The sequence below is a fragment of the Castanea sativa genome, chromosome 5 (genome assembly GCF_040712315.1).
Source record: "Castanea sativa cultivar Marrone di Chiusa Pesio chromosome 5, ASM4071231v1".
Lineage (NCBI taxonomy): Eukaryota > Viridiplantae > Streptophyta > Magnoliopsida > Fagales > Fagaceae > Castanea > Castanea sativa.
The window spans coordinates 53528444-53544397 of NC_134017.1; the positions used below are offsets into that span (position 1 = coordinate 53528444).

Sequence of the window (15954 nt, forward strand, 5' to 3'; positions counted from 1 at the left end):
TAATGTAAAAGATAGGCCCACTGCTCCTACACTTATGCCACAATAACCATATTCCTAAGAGAGAGATGCTACGTTCACAATATTTTTACAACATTTTTACAACAAATCACAGATGGTTAATTGTTATTTGTTTAAATTTGAACTTAATACTAAAATTACTTTTTTGTCCCAACAATAACAACCAGTAACAACCTGCCACTTAGAATTTGTTGTAAAAATATTGTGAAAATGTTGTGGACATATCATTTCTCTATTTCTAAAAACTAGAATTCTGCTAACTCTCAAATTTCATGTACACAATAATTTTATAACAAAATTTTTAGTGGCAAATAGTTAGCAGTAGCTAAAAAAAGTGATGCTAATGATGGCTCCAGATAAAATTAATAGCAAATTACAATACAAAATTTATTGTAAAAATATAGTTGATAGATTCAAGGTATGTCTGCCGACCCATATCTTTGCTAACACATCTTTACAACAAAATTTAAGTAGGGCCCAAGTTATCACTGGTAGATAAAAAAACTAGTAAAAAAACAAAGTAATTTCAAATATTAAGTTCAAATAACAACTTACCATTTGCTTTTGTAAAACTATTTTAAAAATGTTGTTTACATAACTGAAAAATTCGATCCTAATGTGGAGCTAACAGAACGACAAGTCGTAGCGGCGGATTTCACTCTGGGGTCTGACCAATAATATAAAGCCATCTCATCTCATCTGCCTCTGCATATTGACAATGTTGCCCCCACAAATACTACTATAATTGCTCTAGGACCAAGCTCGTCATCGTCTCTCTCTCTCTTTCTCTCACTCTCTCTCTCCAGTTGAAGAAGAAGACAAAGAGAGTCTAATAATGCATGTAAAATCTCTCAGTCTCTTTCTCTACAAAATTTCTCTTATTTGATTTTTTTTTTTTTTTGTATATATTTTTCATGATGATTTGTCGTATTGTTGTTCACAATGTTGGAAATCTCTGGAATTTTTGAGCGATCAATGTCTATGAATGCATGCATGTGTTCAATGTGGGCTTGAAGAAGGGTTTTGGTGGGTATTTTCGCTTAAGAAAGAAGTTTAAAGCAAAACCCATTTCCTAAATTTGCCCTTAGTAGTTAATTTATTTTTTAAGGATTTAAGTTGTGTTGTAATTATAATAGTGTGTGTTTGTGGAATTTAGTGGGTGTTTAAGAAGTTTAAAGGAAACCCCATTTCATAAATTTGTTTAGTTGTTGATTTTTATTTTTATTTTTATTTTTGGATTTAAGTTGTGTAATAATTACTTAATTAGTGTGGCTGTGGAATTTAAGTGGGTATTTATGAAGTTTGGGGAAAACCCATTTCCTGACATTTCTGGAAAATTGTTTTGTTTGGGAATTAAATTGTTTAGTTATGAAATGTAGAGGAAAACCCATTTCCTATAATGGCTTCATATTTGTGCTTAGGAAAAATTAAGTTATCTGGTTGTGCTATTACAGAATATAGAGCAAAACCTGGTTCCTGGAAGGGTTAGAAAACATTCTTAGTTTGGAAACGAGTTTACATAATTGGCAGGGTCATTAAGCAACTTTACAGGTAACTTAGATGTTAAGTTAAAAGCCTGTCCAATTCCTGAATGTTTTGTAAATATGACATCAGATGTCAGCTAGGTAACTAAGAAATTTGTGGTGAAAGTACTCACTAAGTTGATTGACCTTGACTTTTGACACAAAAGTGGGTTAGTGTGATATAGAATTTAGAGGGAACTCAGACTGTGTTGAAGAACCTTGACTTGCTATGTTATGATGACATGTTATGTTACAACCTTAATTGCCAGATTCTTATTCATTATTTTCTCATTTGGGGTTTCTGTTTGATATTTATTACTTCTATTTGTTATGTTAAAACCTTTTATTCTCATTAATTCTAACTATGCCTCATTATTTAATCAGATAATCTGCAAAAATGGAAACATAATTATTTTAACAAATTTACCGTGGATTATATTACCTTGAAGTCTAGGCTCTCTGTTCATGTCATCTGATATTCAAATTTCATTTTAAAAATATTTTACAAAAACATAGAAATAAAGACATTTTATCGTCTTTAAAAAAAAAAAAAATTAAATGATATAAAGAATACTGGCTGAAGATTTGCAGGGTATTGGGGAGCGCAAAACTTCATGGTGCTTGACAACTTGAACGGTGGGTGGAGTTGATAGAACGACAAGTCATAGCTGCAGGTTTCACTTTGGGCTGATCAATAAAGGCCTCAGTTTGTTACATCTGCCTGTGAATATTGTTGAGCTCAACGACATTGTGTTAGAATTACCCCTGCAAATACTAAAATTGCTCCCGGGAAGGCTCGTCATCTTTTCTCTCCCTTCAAATAAGAAGAAGAATATAAAGAGAGTCTGATGTATGTAAATCTCACAATCTCTTTCTCTGTAGAATATCTCTTATTTGATTTATTATATTTATTGTTTATGATGACTTGTCATATTGTTGTTCACAACGTAGGAGATCCTTGATATTCTGAGGAATATCCATGAATGTGTGTGTTCAATGTGTTTTAGAAGAGAAGAAGGATTTTGGTGGTTGTTCCACTTAAGAAGTTTAAAGGAAATCCATTTCCTAACTTTGCATAGCAGTTGAATATTTTATTTTATTTTAATTGTGTAATAATTAGCGTGGTTGTGGAATTTAGTGGGTATTTAAGTAGTTTGGGGAAAACCCATTTTCTGATATTTCTGGGAAATGGTTTCGTTTGGGAATAAAATTTGATGACACCTGTTTTAGTTATGAAATATAGAGGACACCCATTTCCTGGGAGTGTAAGAAACATTCTTAGTTTGGAAGCAAACTTACATAATTGGCGGGGTCATTTAGCAACTTTACAGGTAATTTAGATGTTAAGAGCTTGTCCATTTCCTAATTGTTTTGAAATGATCATGTTTTGTAAATATGACCTCATATGTAAGCCAGATGACTAAGAAATTTGTGGTAAAAGTACTCCCTAGGTTGATTGAACTTAACTTTTGACCCAATTACCCAAAAGTAAATTTCAGTAATGAATTTGCTCCAGCATGTTTGAAAATAATAGTCTTTCTCCATCATGTGTTCAAGAACCTTGAATTGCTATGTTATGTTGGCACTTTAGGTTACAGCTTACAACCTTAATGTGTGTGTATATATATATTGGATAAGTAATGGTATGTTACAACCTTAATTGCCAGATTCTCGTTCTTTTTTTTTTCACATTTGGGGTTCCTCTTTGAAATTCATTACTTCTATTTGTCATGTGAAAACCTTTTCTTCTCTTCAATCCTAACTATGCCTCATTATTTAATCAGATTATATGCAAAAATGGAAACAAACCTGTGTTTTAATTGTGCTTTGCCAGCACCTAGCACTTCAAGGGTTGTCACTCTATGCCCTTGTGTTGCAACAATGATTCTGTATCTCTTAATCTTTGTACATGACTTTTAAGTCTTTGTTAAATGTAATGAATATTACTCTAACTTCATGGGTTTTTTTGGCAAAAAATATTCTCTTAGTTTGTTTCCAAAAGTGTCATGACAACAGAAAATTACACTTATGAATGGAGTCTTAAGTAGGGGGCTTAGCCCGCTGCCTACCAATCAAGAACCTAATCCTAAAAGGAAAATCAATTTAATTTTAAAGTATTTATATGCAGCTTATCTAGACTAGATTCACTATCTAACTTGATATTTTTGTACTTAAAAATAATTTGATCAAAATAAAAACTAGTTCCATATTCTAAGACGTTCACCAAACTAAAGAAAATTTAAACTGTTACACTATTACGATTGAGCTGATATAGTTTGCTAGACATTCTTAAAATGTATACCACAGTGGGATCAACCTCAGTAAGGTAGTTAAGTTCAGGGAAGAGTTAAGCCATAGCCAATGAGCTCTAGCTTAAATCACAGTTTCTCGCTGGTCCATATAAAAATTACGCTGGAGGGTAAGGTTCTGAATTTAAGATCTACTTGCCATTCAAATTATCCTCTCACATAGGATCTATCAAACTCATTGATCTTTATTTTTAAGCACCATCCTTTATTTAGATTATTAGTCCTTCATCTCTATTTTATCAAGTATTGCTTAAGCACAAAAGCATACACTCTTTTGCAAAGCATAGCACATGATTAAGTGAGTTCTGTTTCACTGTTATATAAACTGATATTTAATAAGCTTTATTTATTTATTTACAACTATATTTGTTAGTTCACCATTGTCATATTTATTTGCTTTGAATTTTACGCATCTTATATTCGTATTATTATTTTGTATTTTGTATTATCAAAAATATTTTGTATTATTACAACAAAGTGATACCCAAATTTAAATGGAAGAATCCTTATTGATTCATTCTGTTCTTTAACTTTTAGTTTGTGTATCATATTTGCTTTCAGGTTTTAAAATTATTTCACTCTTCTAATCTCAAAAGTGCCTTTCTAAGTTTTGGATATCTTTCAAGAAACTGTGTTTTTTAGTAGTTGAATTTGATTTTGTGCACTCAAATACGAAAATTGTAGTATATATTCTTCTAAACATTTATATGATTTCTTCATTGTGTATTGCACTGTTGCGAAATTTTCAATTCTCTTTGCAATGACATATTTTTCAGTGGGCCTTGGCCTTATGTATGCTTTAATATCAATATAACCCAACATCTCTTTCGAACTTGTTTTATAGAGCTGTTTAATGTCTTTATTTCTGCTTTTATTGGGGTGAAACTTCTGCTCAATGTTCATTAGATTGTTTATCTACATGCTCCTACTTTGATAATTTCTAGCGTTTTTATTATCACTCCGAAACTTTTTGTTCTTCTAACATTGATTTTGGATTTATTTATAAAATTCAGATGGACTACAGTTCTGAAGAGTCAGATATCAGTGAATCTGAGATCAATGATTACATCGATAAACCATATGAGGAGCTGACAGCTGGAAAGTTTAAAGTCAAAGGTTTGAATGGGAACCTTAGATGTCCATTCTGTGCTGGGAAGAAGAAGCAAGATTACAAGTACAAGGACTTGCTTCAACATGCTTCAGGAGTGGGTAAGGGTTCTGCCAACAGATCTGCAAAACAAAAGGCAAACCACCTTGCCCTGGCAAAGTATTTGGAGACTGATCTAGCAGGTGAAGTGGACCAAACACAACGTCCAGTTTTGCCACAACCTGTTGCTCCACTTCCAAAGCTTGATGATCTGTATGTATGGCCTTGGATGGGCATCATTGTTAACATTGTATGTACCAATGAGAATAAAGACATTTTACTTGGTTCTGAACACTGGTTGACAAGGTTCAGGAGATTTCAACCGGTGGAAATTGTAGTATTCCCGGATGAGAAGGACCTCTTGGGACAGGCCATTGTAAAATTTAGTAATGATTGGAGAGGTTTCATGAATTGTGCTGAATTTGAGAAATTGTTTGAAATTGAGCATCATGGCAAAAAGGAGTGGAATGCACAGAAAACAAATCTTGGCTCTAATTTCTATGGGTGGTGTGCACGCGCTGATGACTATGATGCTGAAGGGCCGATAGGTGATTTCCTTCGCAATAAAGGGCAGTTAAGAACAGTTTCTGACATTGACAGGGAAGCAGCACAAAGCAGAAACAATGTTGTGGCAGACCTAGCCAATGAAATTGATATTACAAATGAAAATCTGAATGAGCTACAGTATAAATACAATGAAAAGACCATGTCCTTAAGTAGGATGCTTGAAGAGAAAGACAGGCTACACTATGCTTTTGAAGAAGGTTTGTTACCTTCATTCTCTTTCTTTGTGTTTCTTTGTTGATGCAATCTTCATACATGCTTTGTATTTTGAATTATGCTCATTTGCAGTGTCTGCATGTATCTGGTAAAGTTTGCTTCATTCAATCATTTTATGCTTAGCCAAACTTATATGCTATAAACAGATTGTATGTTGCACTGTATATTCAAACAGTCTGACGATTGTTCAATTAATCTCCTTTCAAAAAAAAAAAAAAAAAAAATTAAAAGATTGTACTTTGTTCCTTGTTTCTGGGTTGGCAGGTCACGCTCTTGAAAAGATGATAAGACCTATGGTTGTATGTGACATAAAAGAATAGAAACTGTTCGTTGTTGTATCTTGAAATAAGCTCATAGCATTGAACCCAAGGAATGAGATGATCACAAAATAATGCCAGCAATTTAAACATAACTAGTGATTATTTTTAGAATAATAATTAAATGATTAAATTCACCATGCCATAAAAACTTAAAGATTTGGAAATAGTGGTCGTTTAGCATGGTATTAGAGTTGGTGTTCCTAGGTTCGACTGTAAAATTCACCATTTCCTAGAAGTTTAAGCTTTTGGGAAAAATGATAGTTTATCAATTTTATAATATGCACAAATATGATATGATAAATTAGTCATATTTTTAACCATTTGACTTGTTTATCAGAAACAAGGAAGTTGCAGCGGCTTGCTCGTGATAATGTTCATAGGATATTTGAAGAACAAGAAAAACTGAATTACGAATTGGAGACCAAGAAGAGGAGACTTGATTCATGGAGCAAAGAATTGAACAAACGTGAAACACTAACTGAGCTTGAGAGACAGAAGCTTGATGAGGAGAAGAAAAAGGTGATATATGTGAAATTGAAATTCCCATCCATTAAATACTTTCATTCGTAAGAAATTTAATTTTTAAGGCTACTTAACTGTAGTCTTAGTATATTTACACAATATTTTCATTGACATTCGTTTACAAAGTACGGTACTACATTCACAGTTATTTTTCATACCTGTATCTCTATATATGTATAGCTTAGCTTAGCTAACTGCCGCACGTAGCTTTTGGGTTAAATAAACCAAAACTACTAGTATTGGTGTATTTTGAACAATTTATGACCAATTTAGCAGACACTGTTTGACTTGATCAGGTGAAAACATTTTCTTTGATTTTATAAAATGATGCTTCATGCTGTGTACTGATGTTGTTTCTGTGTCCTTGTAGCATGATCTGAGGAACAATTCACTTCAATTGGCTTCCTTGGAGCAGAAAAGGGCTGACGAGAATGTCTTAAGGCTGGTTGAGGAGCAAAAGGTGTGTGACTTAGTATTAGGTTTTTACTAGAGACTAGCATAGAATATACCTTTTAACATTCCTTCTTGAATTTACTCTTTCTGTAGCTTTCATTGATTAGTAATTTTAATTTCAGAGGGAGAAGGAGGAGGCCCTGAATAAGATTCTTCAGTTGGAAAAGCAGTTGGATGCTAAGCAAAAACTGGAGATGGAAATAGAAGAGATAAAAGGGAAACTACAGGTTATGAAGCATCTTGGAGATGAAGATGATGCAGCAGTTCAAAAGAAGATGGAGGACATGAGTAATGAACTGCAAGAAAAAGTTGAGGATCTGAATGATGTGGAATCTATGAATCATGTTCTTATTGCTAAAGAGCGACAGAGCAATGATGAGCTACAAGATGCTCGCAAACAATTAATTACAGTATGGTTTCTTTTGCCCATATATATTTGTCTTTGTTTAATCTTTGCTTTATCAAGTACTTTAGGAGCTTTCTTTCCAACAAAAGCTTCTGATTTTAATCCTCAAATGTCCTCCTATTTCTTTCCTTCTATAACGTCCACATGAGACATAGGCAGGTTTGGTTGGATTATGGCAGGCTAAATACATACAACCTACATGCCAGACTTACCCTTCAATAATAGGGTCAATTCTGACAGGGTTGCACCATCTTCCCATGCAAACCTGTATGGGTCAGTACTGATCACCACGGTTAGGCGGGGTATTGTATAACCTGTCTTGACAATTTAGCATTATATTTAGGCTTGAAAATCGTAGATTTATTCTTAAATTTTACAAAGAACTCAAATTGGATAGACATTAATGAATCATATTTGAGATCTTCTAAATACACATGCTGCATCTCTTTTTTAAATTGCATATCCTAGCCTGCTCTTTAATTGAGAAATAGTCATGGGTTCACTTATTACAACTCCATATTAATAAGCAAGTCCTTATATATTCAGGAGAACAAATGACCTTAGGCTTCTTTCTTTTTTTCCCCTTACTTTAGGGCTTGACAGACATGATTACTACTCCAACGAATATTGGAATAAAGAGAATGGGAGAAATCGATCACAAGGCATTTCAAGATACATGCAAGAAGCGATTTCATATTGAGGAAGCGAATTTGCAAGCCACAAAGCTGTGCTCTTTGTGGCAGTAGCACCTAAAAAATCCAAAATGGCATCCTTTAAAAGTTGTTGAAGTCAATGGGAATCCTCAGGTATATTCTAAACCTTATTTATTTGTTGTATTCATGTATGTATTTATTTTATGAGCTAGTGCAAATTTGCATAGTCTTTGATTTTATTTGCATATGTTATTGTAAGAGGCATGAATCAGAATAAGCTTTCAATATACTAATTTTCTGCTTACAAGTTATTCATGATGGGTTCAACTGTCTCCAATTTCTTACACAATCTTTCTCTCATATTGAGTGTGTTCATTTAAGCATCAAAATTACAAATAAAAGCCCTCCATATTGGGTTGTCATCTTTCTTTTTTTTGGTGGAAGTTTCTCCTCTTTCATTAGTTCCAGAATAAAAAATTTTCTTTTTCCAGCTTACTTGACTGTTAAGGATTGGTTGCCAGATTAATCATTCATTTTATATAGGAAATATTGGATGAAGACGATGAGAAATTACGAAATCTTAAACAGGAGTGGGGTGTTCAGATATATGCGGCTGTTGTTACAGCATTGAAAGAGATGAATGAGTATAATCCAAGCGGCCGATACATCATTCCTGAGCTTTGGAACTTCAAAGAAGATAGGAAAGCTACATTAAAGGAGGTGATCAGTTATATAGTGAAGAATATCAAGGCACTTAAGCGCAGCAAATCATGAGGCAGAGGTTAGTAATTTGATATATATATATATATATATATATATATACAGTGCTTTTTTTTTCCCCCAATTATGAAGCATTGTTAAGTGATTCCTACTCACATAGGACCTGGTGCTCATGTGGTTTGGCTGATAGTGGGCTAAGAAATATTGAATGGTGATGTGTGTGTGTGAGTGTGTCTAACAATTGAAGTTTAGTTTAGAGCAGTGGATTTGAAATATTATGCTCATTCACAGGCAAAAATGACATACTGTTATTGCCCTCCCCAATATGCTCGAAAGTTAATGGATGTTAATATTTAAATGTGATTGAACCCTTTGGAGCCCATGATCCATTTATGGTTTGAATGATGAGTAACTTTTTGCATTTGTCATTTTAAATTTTAGCATCAGGGATGGGCATGAGCCATTGGTTGAGACTGGAGTAGAGGAATGAAATGACTCCAAATATGCAAAAGTTTGAGTAATAGGTAGCTTGCTTGTTTTGGGGTTTCAGTTAGAGGAATTCACCTACTCTAATATGTTCTATGTTTAGTGTTTGTAAGATGGATTTGTTCTTTTTATTGGGTTTATTCTATTTAAGCCTTGTTGGATCACTTGATTAATTTTTGTTTTGATAATGTTACATGCTATATCATGCATGTATATGCCTTAGCAAAAAACTGAAATTGCTTGTGCTTGGGTGTTATTTGATTATTGACTGGTACCTATGACATGCTATATGTTATTTGATTATTGACTGGTAACTATGACGTGCTATGTATTGTATTGACAAATTTTGCTTATTGATAAATTATGCACGTTTATATGGTCCTAACCTGCCTGGACTGTTCGTTTAACTAGTACACGTCTATGTTTGTGGAAATTTTTGGTATTGATCTATAAATGAATATGAAAAGTATTTTTCTATCATTGTGATATGATATATCTCCTTGTCTAGCATGTGTATGCTGAATTTTGTGTCTAGGTGATATTTTTGGACCCTCTTTTAATAATTTATAAAATTGGCATGCAGAGAGCTCCTCCAGGTAATTTTGGTCTGGTTATAGTTAAGAAGTTATAATAGATTGCATAGATTGCAGCAAATACTCTGCCACTGAGCCATGGACCCATAGATAATGTAGATTGATTTTAAAAGGCCAAGATGGTTAGAATGAAAGCCAACATCTATAGCTTATTTTCATAGTAAATGGATTACTTAGATAGAATGGTAATTGTCCCTTTGGGACCCTAAATCTGTCAGGGACTCAGGAACATGATTGAGTTTTCTGCCTTGTGGGGGAATTTTAATAAATGAGAAAAAATGAATTGGTGCTGAAATAGTCATGGCAATTAGCCTCAAATAAATTTTGTACTCGCATTGATCGGTACTCTGTAGGGAATTAATTTAGAAATGGTCTAAAAATACTGGAATTGTATATATTTAGGATTTTATTCTCAACCTCAGTTAATTAGATTGAGTTGGATTTCATGAGTATTGTGTGGTTGGTATGTGCTTTATTATACTATGACATGATTCTATTTTTAGCAACTGGAAGAAGAGAATGAACCTTGCTGACCCTTTTTTTATAATTGATTGATATCCTTGAATGAGGCAATGTATAAACTTTTTGAATGTGTGTTCATCAAAACAGTGCATATAAGTTGTTTGATGTAAGTTATGATGGGAACCTCTTTGATGTGGGGTTAGGTGACAGTTTGAATTACATATCAGTTTTGTGATGGTTTGAATTACAGGTTATTTGTTTGAATTCTTATTAGAAATCTGATGTAGGACAAATTAGAGAACTTGTCAATGTGTGCTTGTGGTGGGTTAAGGTTTAGGATGACGTGTGGATTAAGGGTTTAGAACTTTTAAAAGAAGGTTCTGAGTATAAGAATGAATTGAGTTTTGAAGGGAAGAGAAAAGACCTGATCTAGTTGAAAAGAGGTAACAAGAAATGTAAATCGCCTTTCTCCACAATCTATGACCAATTCAGGTAAAGAGTGATAGAATATCAAATAGAAGGAAATATTAGGACAACATGCATCTATACTAAAAACACTTTCAATATTTTATTGAATAACTCCATCCACTACATTGAGCATAAATATAAAAAGACTCTTCTTGTACTAGTAGTAATATTAGGACTCCTAGTTTGATTAGTAAACTAAAAACGTAATAACTAATTAAATACTAACTTGGATTCAATGATAGTAAAACCTTAGATAGTTAATATCTTCTAGAAAATTATAGACTCAAGTAAATTACCAAAATACCCTTAAGTAGCCGGGATAACAGAAATTACAGTTTTGCTTTCTCAGGGATAGCAGAAATTACAATTTTGCCCCTAAACACAAAATTAACCATAACTTGTTAAATAAAAACCCAAATGTTTTAACCCTAGGACAAATATAATTAGACCTTTACAACCATATAACTAAACCTTAACCCACCACACGTGGAGCCCACAAAATAAAAATCTTGAATAGATGAATTTGTAATGTACGCTCTGTTTGTTTTGTTGTAAAACATTTTACATTTTACATTGAAAATATTAAAATATTTTCAGTGAAGTCATTTTCAAGTGTTTGGTGTGACCTAAACACTTGAAAATGCATGCAAAAACCAGCCAGCACCAAATGCAAGCACAAACCAGCACCAACCACCAACCTCCCAAAAATCAGATCAGGAAGAGGAAAAAAAACAGCCACCATTGTAACCCACAAACCTACTCAACCATTGTGAAAAAACCAGATCTGAAGCCACAACCCACAATCCCAAAAATCAATCTGAGATCACAACCCACAATATGAAAAAACCATGCTGAAAACTGCCCTTTACCGCCAATCTGCACTGAGAAAGGGTGGTGATCGTTGATCGGCACCACCCTTACTGCCGCAACATCAAAGATTGCACCGTGACATCTATGCCAGAGACATCAGCGCTGACCGCCCTTACCACCGCTTGCCAGTTGGAGTTCCAAGAGACTCTGCCAAAGAGAAGAGGAGAGAAGAGGGGGGTTTGTGTGAGGAAGAGGGAAGAAAGTGGGGTGAAGAGGGAAGAAAGTGGGGTGGGGTGGGGTGGGGTTGGGGGGGGGGGTGTTCTGTGCGTGAGAGAGATTTAAAATGTTTTATGGCATCTTTTAAGTGTAAAACGTTTTACATATGCGTACTGGGTTTACTGTTGACTGAAAATGTTTTCAGTTTGGCTAAGATTTTACAACAAAACAAACATGGTAAAATGTTGAAAAGATTTTCTGTAAAACATTTTACAGTCCGTAAAACATTTTACAGCGAAACAAACGGAGTGATAGTAGCAACTTAATCTTCCATGGCTGCATCAGAACTCCTTTTTCTATTAGTATGTGGGAAGATCTGTATCAGGACTCTCCTTTATACATCCCTAAGTTGGTATATTGAACAGTTTATGAATGAAGTTTTTAATTTTAACAAGAGTTTGCATTGTTTAATTTTTAAAATAAAAATTTATGCTTGCACTCTAAAAAGACTGGAAGTATGCCTAGTCCAGTTCATTCTAGATAAGGATGGTGAAAGTTGGGCATAGCAAGGCTAAGGAGTTATATGTATGCTTATCTAATATCAGTAACTTTTGTTCCTAGCTTTTTGTTGGCGTTGTTTATATTGCTCATATGGTTTTTTTTGAAGCATCTGTTACATAGCCACCTTCCATGATACAAACTTATGAGAACATTCTTTGCTACTACATTACTGGTATAGCTATGAGTTCACTAGTGCTTTAGGGGTATTTTTTGATATGGTACTAGTATCATATGACTTCACTTGCGTTTTTTAGTTGTATTGTCGATGGTTACATCATGGTTTTATTAATATCTTGTCGGAGAATATGATATTTGAATCAGTTATATAAAATGTTGATTTTCCCCAAGTTTAAGATATTTGTTATAGTATATATTTATATGAATGATTACATTTAAGATATTTAACATGTATATATTTATATGAATGGTTACATAGTCTTGATTATCATATATTTACTAGAACTATTTAAAACCTAACCTGATTTTTTAATATTTTAAATGTCATGTTATGTTTGTGGGTTTCTCTTGATAGCAGTAGTAGCAGCATTATAATGGTTCCATATTGTGGTTGACGTTCCCAATATCATGTTATTCCATGTCATCTAAAGTGGCACTCTGTAAACTTTCTGATTCAGGAAATAAAATCTTAATAAATATTATGATGGTTGTTTGTTCTTTATTGGTCAGTCATTTTGTTAATAGATATTTTGATACTCATTAGCAATGATAACCATGTCAGGAAATTGAGTTGAATGGAGATGAGATTGGTTTATGATTTTGTTAAATGTATTACCTTAGGTAGTTGTTTGTCAATCTGTGTATGAGAGTTATACATTGTTTATTGAATTATGCTATTGTGCCTACTTACCCATAAAAGTAAAAAAAAAGCAACAAAAAAAAAGAAGCTAAAGAGTTGTATTGTGCTGTCTTTCTAGTAAATTTTCCTTCTAACTCATGTTAAATCCTTTTATTGTAGTTCAATATTAACAAAATTGGGGACGTGGAACAATCTCGGCGATGACTTAGGTGTCAAGGATGGCTTGGAGGGTGACTCAAGGGGAGATTTATACTCTCTTTGCCGTGGTCTTTGGTTGTTTGATTTGAAATTGTCATGGTAGAAATTATTCTCGTTTACTGTTTCTCAACTGTTGGATCCGTAGTCTTTGTTATCCTAAACATTGTACTGTTTTATTGACATCTTATTGTTGGACTCACAACTGTACTAATCTCTGGAACTGATTTGTTTCACGTTTCACCGCTTGACATACATGTGTCCATTTCCAAGCCTGACTTACAAAATCAACCCCGAATTAGAATTTACTACACCTAGGCAAAATCCATATGACTAGTTTGTCAAGCAATTCAAGGCCCCATATTACAAATTCGATTATGACTCTTTTTGTATATGCATACAAGCTCTTATGTATATCTTAGTAGGAGTCTTTAGGGTGGCAGATACATAAGGGATTCCTAGGATAGCAGGTGTACAATTTGGATGGAATAACGTCCCTGTGGGATATATTTTGGAGCATTTCCTATCACAGGTTAAATGATCTTCTCAAATTCGATCGAAAGCATGTTCATGTCGTTCTTTTTTGAGCAGAGGAGTGAGTTTACTATATTGTCCAGGATGAAATTTCCTGGGCCTGTCATAGAAAGATGTCATAAAAAATAAAATAAAATAAAAATGTAAAGGAAAAGAAGAGAGAAGTGGTTAACTAAGCCATGTGCAATGCATATGACTACCAAATGGTGACATGTCATCTTGCTACTGTGAGTTTTACCCTAAGCTTCCCATCAAAGTTTGTAGTCAAACTTTATTCTTTTGAAAAATAATGACTTTATGAATGTTATTAGTGGATTGATTTCACGACATAATCTGGACATTTTATCTATACTACTATTTAAGAGGCTTTCTCGGTTTGGACCAGATTTTTTTTTTTTGGTTCTAAAATACTCCTACATTCATAGGTTTAAGTAGAGACAAAATTAAAGGACAGTTTGGTAAAAATACATGTTTAACTTGCACTAAAACATTGTTTACAAAATAGGAATACTCTTCTACTAATCCACTTTTTCAAAGCAACTATACGTGTATAGTTGTTTTTTAATATAAAAATAAGTTAAACAACCTAGCAACGTATATTCAATAACAAAATTAAATATCAAAAAATAAAAAAACTAAATGGGGGCAAAGCTTGGTAAAAATGATTTTTTTAACTTCCATGTAAAACACTTTCTATAAAATAGGATCACACTCCTAGTACACTCACATTGGTTTTCGAACTCAAATTGCTCTTCTTCAAATCTCCAATTTTTTCAATTCTGTGCTCTTTCCTCCAACTCCAATTGACAGTCTGAACTTTAGACTTGAAGTGTAGTCAATGGCAAAAATGTAAGTATTTTATTTTCTTGTATTTAGTTTATATTTAGTTTCCTTACTTTGTTATCATTATCCTTTTCATATCATTATTTTTTCTTTCTTTTCTTTTATTTGGTCAGTTTGATGAGTGTTTAATATTTTTTCTAAATGATGAGTCTTTTTTAAAGGGTGAGAATGATAATATTATCGTCATTCCTATACTAATAACAAATGGTAGGTAGAGTTGATAGGCAAGTAATTTCTAAATTACATTCATTAAGAAATAGAAATAGATAAAAAAAAACCTGAAACAATCTCAAAAAAATCAAATCCAACGTACAATTACAATTACAAATCCCACTATGGTCTTTCAAATACGTTCAAATAGTTTTGGATAAACATAACTGTTAATTTTTTTTTATAAAAAATATCTATTAGTTTTTCAAAGTTTATAAATATTCCGTAAAAAATAATACTATAAAAGTTGCTTACCACGTTTCCTTAAAAAAAAAAAAAAAAAAAATTTCAAACTTCCTTAACAATTGCTTTTGTTAAAACTACCCTCATCTGTATATTAAAAAAAAAATTGTTTTAAATATTAATTTTAATTTAATACATGGGTTTTTTTTCCCCCTACTATGATCTTTTGAGTGTTATAAAAAGTGAACAAATTCATTAAATTATTTGGAGCTTTAATATTAGATTCAATTTATTCATGATGATTTTTTTTTATATTTCAGCCAAAACATCAAAATTTTTTTTTATCACACTCCTAAGTTTTTTTGTGTTTAGAAAATGTAATAATTTCAAATTATAATTGATACAAATCATTAAAATGTACCCAAAAAAATAGAAGAATCTCTGAGGACGCGCGCAAGCGCGTGCTCAGAGGCTAACTATAAAATAACGGTCAAGAATAAAGAAACTTTATGTGGTAGAAGAACACTAGAGGACCTTGATTTCCTTACCCTTATATACTAGCTGTAAAAATGATAAAAATCAATCTGTGTTGTGTTTTGTGTGTTCATACTTAAGATGGAAAATATGAAAGATGTAGAGTTGTGGCTTCTTGTATCACTCAATGCCAAATTTCTATCTACTTTTTCTATTTTACACACCTATATTTACAAAACACCCACATCAAT

At 32.9% G+C, this 15954-nt stretch overlaps 1 protein-coding gene across 2 annotated transcripts; it reads left to right on the plus strand.

Annotated features, from left to right (window-relative positions):
- The first annotated feature begins 741 nt into the window (after positions 1-741).
- LOC142634005 (factor of DNA methylation 1-like) lies at positions 742-13710 on the plus strand. 2 transcript variants are annotated; one of them, XM_075808268.1, is made up of 9 exons: positions 742-859; positions 2133-2391; positions 4864-5761; positions 6435-6616; positions 6990-7079; positions 7195-7482; positions 8072-8284; positions 8675-8912; positions 13424-13710. In XM_075808268.1, the coding sequence occupies exons 3-7, from the start codon at positions 4864-4866 to the stop codon at positions 8222-8224; spliced, it is 1611 nt and encodes a 536-aa protein (XP_075664383.1). In that variant the 5' UTR covers positions 742-859; positions 2133-2391; the 3' UTR covers positions 8225-8284; positions 8675-8912; positions 13424-13710. The 2 variants fall into 2 exon arrangements, with proteins under 2 accessions (XP_075664383.1, XP_075664384.1); XM_075808269.1 differs by having other exon boundaries at positions 749-859; positions 2125-2391.
- The last annotated feature ends 2244 nt before the right edge of the window (positions 13711-15954 follow it).

Bases quoted from the DNA above. Each gene is read 5' to 3' on its own strand.
- LOC142634005 (XM_075808268.1), top strand. From the start codon at position 4,864: ATGGACTACAGTTCTGAAGAGTCAGATATCAGTGAATCTGAGATCAAT. The intron at 7,080-7,194 runs GTGTGTGACTTA...TTTTAATTTCAG, and splicing joins GGCTGGTTGAGGAGCAAAAG to AGGGAGAAGGAGGAGGCCCT. The intron at 7,483-8,071 runs GTATGGTTTCTT...CCCTTACTTTAG, and splicing joins CTCGCAAACAATTAATTACA to GGCTTGACAGACATGATTAC.